At 45.8% G+C, this 7,588-nt stretch overlaps 1 protein-coding gene across 1 annotated transcript; it reads right to left on the bottom strand.

The window, feature by feature from the left end:
* Positions 1-1,127: 1,127 nt before the first annotated feature.
* LOC103466848 (probable fructose-2,6-bisphosphatase TIGAR A) lies at positions 1,128-4,159 on the bottom strand. The gene is made up of 6 exons (XM_017305185.1): positions 3,981-4,159; positions 3,421-3,458; positions 3,196-3,317; positions 1,636-1,713; positions 1,339-1,543; positions 1,128-1,261 (listed from the first exon to the last, which is right to left on the bottom strand). Exons 1-6 carry the CDS (start codon positions 4,142-4,144, stop codon positions 1,128-1,130), a joined length of 741 nt encoding a protein of 246 aa, XP_017160674.1. The 5' UTR covers positions 4,145-4,159.
* Positions 4,160-7,588: the final 3,429 nt, after the last annotated feature.

The following is a 7,588-nucleotide window of genomic DNA, read 5'->3' on the forward strand; positions in this document are numbered from 1 at the left end:
GTGGGAGGGGGGGAGGGGGTGACCCTCAGGTGAGGCTTCAATCTTGCAGCGTCCTGCTGTGTGTGGCGTGTTGAAAATGCCGGATGTCTCGGCCAGTTCACCGCAGCCTGAGGGGTTTTCCCTGACCAGGAGCCAATCAGAAAGCGCGGTGACGTCAGGACGGAGGGGAATCCCAAACAGCTGACACGAGAGTCCGGTGAACATCGGAGATGATATGTGGAAACGTTTATTATTATATGAAAAGGTTATTATTATATATGTTTATTATATGTGGTTATGTTTATTCAGTTAAAAATGTTAACTATATAAAAACACAGTGTGGTGGGATGGTGCTCCACCCACTCTGTGCACCGGGCAACGGTGATAGGTGGGCGGGGCGAACGGCTTTGCAGTCTGGCGGGCACCTTTACAGGGTGCGTCTTTGTTTCTCCCACTGTTGCTACAATCAGCGGCTACATGTCGGCTTGTGGGTTTGATCGACTCGTCTGAGATCGTAAGTGGCGGTTTTGCTATCCGTGGCTGAGGTCATGGTTGGTTTTTGGTGCTACACCTGTCGTGCTTTCTGCAGTGTTGCTCTGATGGCGTTGCCAGCGGCAGCTGGAGGTTGCTGTGGCGTGCGGCTTCCGTCTGGTCCTCACCTGCTGACCCGCTTCCTCCCGGGTTAGGCTGTGTTTCCACCCCTGGGTAAGCTACCTGCTATTTAGCTTTTGATTTGTTTTATCTGGGTCCACCGTTAATGGGTTTTCTGTTTCAGGCACCTGATTGTTTGGAGCTGCAGCGGTTTGGACGCTCTGCTGTCTTGTCTTGCCATTGTTTGTTTGGGCCGCTCTCCACTGAACCCGTTGCGGATTGGGCCGGCTGTGTGGGCGGGGCGTTACTCCTCTGGCCCCATAGAAGAGCATTTGGAACGGAATGACAACGATTTGTTCCATTGCTTTCTTTGTTTTGTTTTGTGATTGAAGTGATTGTGTTGGTTCCCTTGTCGTGGCTGACATTTTTTGAAAATCCGGCAGAAATGCTAAACCAATCGACTCAGAAATACTCGGCAGAGAGTCAGTCCAAACGAAAGTTTCTATGTCTAAACATGGCATTTAAGTCCCGCGAGGCTTTGTTTGTGAGCAATGCAGTCATGTAGGACTGTCGAGGGGCGTTTCTGGGCAGAGCTTGGTGAGGTCCATTTCTTTAGCGGCCTGGTACCAATTAGTCCATGGACCGGTACCGGTCCGCGGCCCGGTGGTTGAGGACCACTGGTCTAGATGATCTGGAAAATGAGTTAGAAATGACACACACACCGCCTTAATCTGTTTAATGGAGTCCATGACGTCACAACAGACCGACCTTCCCCCCCCCTCCCGCTGTATTTGGATAAAGAACCTCTGGCTGTCTGCTGCCACCTGGTGGCCAGTCGGTGAATGACTAACAGATTCCTGACCTGATCTGGAGTCTCGCCCTCCGGAGGGGTGAAACCCGGAAACGGTTCCCCCGCCGCCCTGGCCATCTGCCTGAGGTCCTCAACCCGTCCGCCTTCTGCGACCCCAAAACTCTGGGAAATAACGAGGCATTACAGAAAAAACTTTAGCATTTTTCAACTAAACCTTTTATCTGGAGAACCTATTTCCATCAGAAGTCACCTACTCTCTCTTTCAGCAAAGGGTCACACACCATCTGGAGCCGCAGACAGCTGCTGTTCTGCTGCATGATCTTCTCAGCAGTCTGCAGGTCAAACCAAAGCAGACAATGACGATAATCCTGATGATGAAACATCAGTGCCTTTTATTGGATCAGAAACATGTTGAGGTTTGAAGGTTGTCTCCTCTGATCACAGCGCCTTCAACATGCCTGCTGTGATTCCCGCAGGGCTGTGGACTCTGCTACTGACTTGGTGCCTTCATTTTATTTACAAGTATCAGAGTAAAGGAGCTCAAAGGAGTTTTATGCTATATATTTCAAGTGAGAATCTTGAAGGGGTACGAATACTTCTGGAACGAACTGTAGACTCAAACCTTCAGTGTAAACAAGCCTCCGGCCACCAGGAGGCAGCAGTGCTCAAACCAATCAACAGGCTGCCAGTTGAATCCAGCAGAAGAAGAAGCCCACAGAAGTTTGTGACAAACAAAATGGCGGCACAATAATCAAGTAGAATGAAGATGAAATATTACCAGAAGGAAGATGCAAAATTACAAGAAAAAAATATTTTGTTGATAAAATCCTTGAGCTGTTCAGTTCATGAACTCGGTCGTTTTCTTAATGCGCTGCTGAAGTTTTAGTGGTAACATTTTATTTGGAGGGATGTGAATAAGACTGACATCTGTCAGAAACATGAATAAGTTTTTATGAATGTTGTCATTCTGTAAATGACACTTTAATGCAAACTTGGCATTTTTAATAGACTTTCAATGCAACTTTACATTAAAAGTGTCATTATTTATGAGATGACACTTCATGACAACAGTTACCGTTTTAGAATAATACCAAATATAACTGAGCAGATTTTATTGTCATTCAACTGTACATGTAAAAATGTACAAATTGAAATACATTTTGTTGCAAGGCTCCAATAATAAAAAGTAATAATGAAAGGATCAGCATAAATATAATAAAAAATTGAACTAATGTGAGTTTATCCTCCTCATGGCAGGAGGGATGAAGCTGCTGAACCTTCAGAGGGCAGCAGGGAGAACTGACCGGGTCCTGGACCGGGAAGCGAACTGACCGGGTCCTGGACCGGGAAGCGAACTGACCGGGTCCTGGACCGGGAAGCTAACTGACCGGGTCCTGGACCGGGAAGCGAACTGACCGGGTCCTGGACCGGGAAGCTCCGTCCAGTGATTCTCTGCTGTCCAGTCAGAGTTGGATGATCCAAACCAGGCAGAGATGCTGCTGGTCAGTTTGTTCTCTGCTGTCCCGCTGCAGGAAGCGGGCAGGACGGCAGGAGGAGGTTTGTTCTTCTCATCCGACGTAAAAACTGCAGATGTTGCTGAGTTTTCTTCATCAGAGGAACCGGGTCACGGTACCAGTAATCTGTCAATGTAGTCCTTATACAAATTTACATTTAATCTGGTAATGATGAAAAACTTGTTTGGCCCAGATTGTGGTAAAGTGACTGGCAGCAGAAAAGACCAGAAATGTGAAAACATGCGTGATGGGAATAACAAAGAACCAGCACATAAAGTTCTGCTGCAGTTCGGGTCGGACCTGCTGCGCGCGCCGCATGTCGCTGCTGAACACGTTGCTGAAGCCGACGTCTCTGAGGTCAGAGCCTGCAGCCGCAGCCTGCTGCCGACCCGTCTCTGACAGGGACGAGTCCACGGCCTGGCCTGGGAAATGGACCAGAACCAGAGGAACCGGAACCAGAGGAATCAGAACCAGAGGAACCAGAACCAGAGGAAATCATTAACATGCTGCAGATCTTCCTCCTACCTTGTAACAGTCCTGCCTTGTTGTACTCCGTCTCTCCGCTGCACAGAACAGAAGATTGATGGGAATTATCATCCATCCATCCATCCATCCATCCATCCATCCATCCATCCATCCATCCATCCATCCATCCATCCATCCATCATCCATCCATCCATCCATCCATCCATCCATCCATCCATCCATCCATCCATCCATCCATCCATCCATCCATCCATCACCCCTCCTCTGACTGAGTATAAATAACAGTAAAGTCGTGTTGATTCTGCCACCTTGTGGTTAGTGTGCGCTACTGCCGTGTTCACTGGACTGACCATTAAAACCAGTATTATGAACTGGGAAGCAGTAAAAGCTGTTTCTCCAGTGACCTGGAGCGTTACCATGACTACCAAACACCTGCTGCAACCAGCTGCAGCCCGTCCACACACACGCGCACACACACATACACACACACACACGCGCGCGCCCACATTCACACACACACACACACACACACACACACANCACACACACACACACACACACACACACAAACACACCCCCACACAGAGCAGGTCACCTACTGCCGAACCAGGGTGAGTCCGACCCGCAGCGCCTTCATCCTGCAGCCGCTCCGGTGCAGGGGACAGGGCGTCCTACCAGAGGACAGTCTGTCCACGTCCAGCCTCTGCGTGAACTCTGACCCCTTCAAACCGGAGCAGCGCCCGGCTGTGACGTGGAGCAACATGACGCACGCCTTCCAAAATAAAACTCTGAAAATGAGGCAGACATTTAAAGATTTATTCTGGTTCTGGTGCATTTCCTAAACAATCAAACTATAAAACATGTTTTAAAACCTGCAGAAAGGAACAAAAAGTTCATTCCTCTGAACCAAAGATTCATTTCATACGAATAAAACGTTCATGAACTGTCTGACGTCCTCGACTTCAGCCTCTGTTGTCTAATGTAAAACTCCCAGTTGGGTTCCACTTCACTGCATTTAGTAAAATCATTCATTTTTACTGCAGATCACAGAAGGAAAGAAAAGTAACTCATTTACAGCAAACATAATAAACTTCTGGCTACTGAGTCAAAAATCTGTTTCATCTGAGAGAAAATACTCAGTCTAGGGGAAACTTTCTGGGAAAACGATGAAGAAATGCATAAATGAAGTGATTTTAATGATTAGTTATGGTTGTAGTAACCGAAACGATGAAATGAAGACTTTTGGTTTTACAGGAATGAATATTCATCACCAGGAGTGTCGTCCATTTTGACTGAAGGTCAAAGGTGAAGAGTTAAAACAGCCGGAGCTCCAGAAGGATTTTCAAAGTGCTGCCATGATTAATGACTGTTGTGAAGGTTGAAGTTATGAGAATTTTAATTTGATCAGAGAAATGCACTGGAAAACTATCCAACTCAAAACCTCCTCCTCCTGATCCCTCCATGGATTCTTCAAAGATTCAAGCTCCAAAATGATTATAAGTGTTAATATCTCTGAAACTCTACATTTCTGTAATGGAGGCTTGTTGTTAGAGTTGTAGTAATAATATATTCCTTCGTTCCTCATTGTTATATTTTTGTTTGTTATGATCCAGAGACCAACACTGACTGTCCTACTCAGAGACTGAAGACTGTCTGATGCAGTAGAGGAGCATGTTGGGAACCCGTATCAGCCCAACAGCCTGGAGACAGTCTGTCAGTGAGTGGACATGTCTGGTGGAGGCAGAGAGGAACTTCTGATTGTGAAGAAGAGAATAAGATCTGCTTTAAGGCCACAACCTCCCAGTATCACACAGAGAATTGGAAAATGTGTTTGTGTACCTTTGAGTTTATTTTGTATTATTATTATTGTGTACTTTTATTACTTTAGCCTGTATTTTCATTATGTCTACTGTTGTACTTTCACTGCAACTATTGTGACTCATAGATCCATGCATGTTGTTAATGAAGATATTAATGTCTATTTGAAGGAAATGTCTGTTTCCTCCATCAATCGTCCCTGGATAACTTTTAGACGTCCTGTTTGCTTGGTGAGGTGAAATGTCTAAAATGGTGTTTGTAAAAAAGATGTTAAGATGCGACAAGGTGGACATGTTGATATAAAACAGTTACTGAAAATAAAAAGTAAAAAAAAGGTTTACCTGGTTTAAAAGAAAATCTAACATTTTAAAACACGTTTAAAATTAAATTTTTATATTATTTTTCTCTTAATTTTTGGTGTTTATTCTCAGTAACAAGGACAGAAATAAAAACTCCAGCTTTTCTCACCAAAGTCTGTTTTGAGTAAAACTTCCTGGATGTTTCAGGCTCCGTTTCCTCCAACGAGTAAAAACTGACACGTTTGGTTGAACGATGAATACTTTGTGCCGTAGTTTCCATTTTAATCTGCACTGTAAAATGTTTTCAACCACCAACTGGAAAAATTATTCTGCAAGAAATCACTTGGAGGACCACAGATGGCCCCCGGACCGCACTTTGGACCACCCTGCCTGAAAGTCAACCTATTATGGCGAACAGTCCAGCAGACGAATGCAGAACTAGCATTTAAATGATCATTTTATGAAATTTATTCTGTCAGTGGAAAATGTATTTTTAGAAAAATGTCCATCTTGTTGCGTTGCTTCATCTTCAAAGATAAATTATTCTTTCATCAACATGAATACTTTTGGGATTAACTGTAAAAAACGCTGGAGAGGACCTGTACTGGTCAGAACCGCCTGAATGATCAAATCCAACAGAACCACATTTTATTTATTCAGATCGTCTGAGATCAAAATGATTTTCCTGACCTGAAACAGGAAACCTGTGGATGTTTTGCTGACTCGGCAGCATTGATCCGGGCCGTGCGGGGGGAACCAGACGGGCGTCACACCCTTCAGAGCAGAAGTTTATCGAGGTGCATGATGAGCACCAGGAATCGACCAATCAGAACGTCTCACATACAGAATCCATTTTTATTCATGACATTCATGGTGATCATGGACATGGAAAGCAGAAACTTTGGCCATCCTGGGGATTTTCCCCTCTGTAGCACAGAACAAGTCAGCTGTAGCACCAACACAGACAAGCATGAACATGCATGGCGGGTCAGGAAGTTTCCTCCTGCTGCGGTCAGAGTCCAGCTGAAGCCTCGCTTAGTTCCTGCTGTTGCTCATGGAAACAATAGGAACGGTTCCTCCTGCCCCTGCAGAGGTATATGTGACGGATCTGTGTGTGACTGAGTCCAGTAGTCCTGAGGCATGGCACGCCCTGAAGAAGAATGTGGCGGAAACAGGAAACAGAGAACAGGAAATGAAACGTCCCGTCCGTCCGTCCATCTGTACGAGGAACATTTCCAGTCGAATCCTCGCCTTCTAAAACCTTCTACGTTGTCTCTGGATGTATCTCTTAAGCAGTAAAATAATTATATTATAATACAAATGTTTATAAAATAGCAGCACACAAGTGACACATCACAACTAGGTAATGTTATTTTGTATAAATGAAAAATTCATAGCTCATAGCAGCGCAAAAACAATAAAATATCCACACTTTTTGTTGTTGACGTCTTCACACCGCGGACCGCTCTTCACTTTGGAATACAGTATCTCAAATCTGAAACCAAAACCCCCACAGCGGGTCTGATGGCCCCCCAGAGAAACACACACACACACACACACACACACACACACACACACACACACACACACACACACACACTCTGAACTGTGGCATCGACATAAACACACGCTGCACGAAATCTGCAGGAAAAACAAATCATGTTCAGGAGAGAGTTTCCATCAGGCCAAAGGATGACGTGGCAGAAACAGGTTGGGGTGGGACATGGAAAATGAAAACCAGAGGCAGCCTCCTGGAACTGGAACCGGAGCAGTTTCTGGGGAAGCGGCGTGGGAAGGTTTGGGTTCTTTTGGGCCCCATCCGAGCCGGGTTAGGGTGGTAAAGTACTGATTGGGCCCACCAAGTTCAAACTGGGTTCAAACTGATCCGATAAAGGAGAACCTGACTTAAAAAAAAAGGATCCCACATGGGGCCAACATGGGACCCACAGTACCCCTCCGTGGCTCTCTGCTGCCCCATGTGGCTCTCTGCTGCCCCATGTGGCTCTCTGCTGCCCCATGTGGCTCTCTGCTGCCCCATGTGGCTCTCTGCTGCCCCCATGTGGCTCTCTGCTGCCCCCATGTGGCTCTCT

The sequence above is a fragment of the Poecilia reticulata genome, linkage group LG6 (assembly GCF_000633615.1).
Source record: "Poecilia reticulata strain Guanapo linkage group LG6, Guppy_female_1.0+MT, whole genome shotgun sequence".
Taxonomy (NCBI): Eukaryota; Metazoa; Chordata; class Actinopteri; order Cyprinodontiformes; family Poeciliidae; genus Poecilia; species Poecilia reticulata.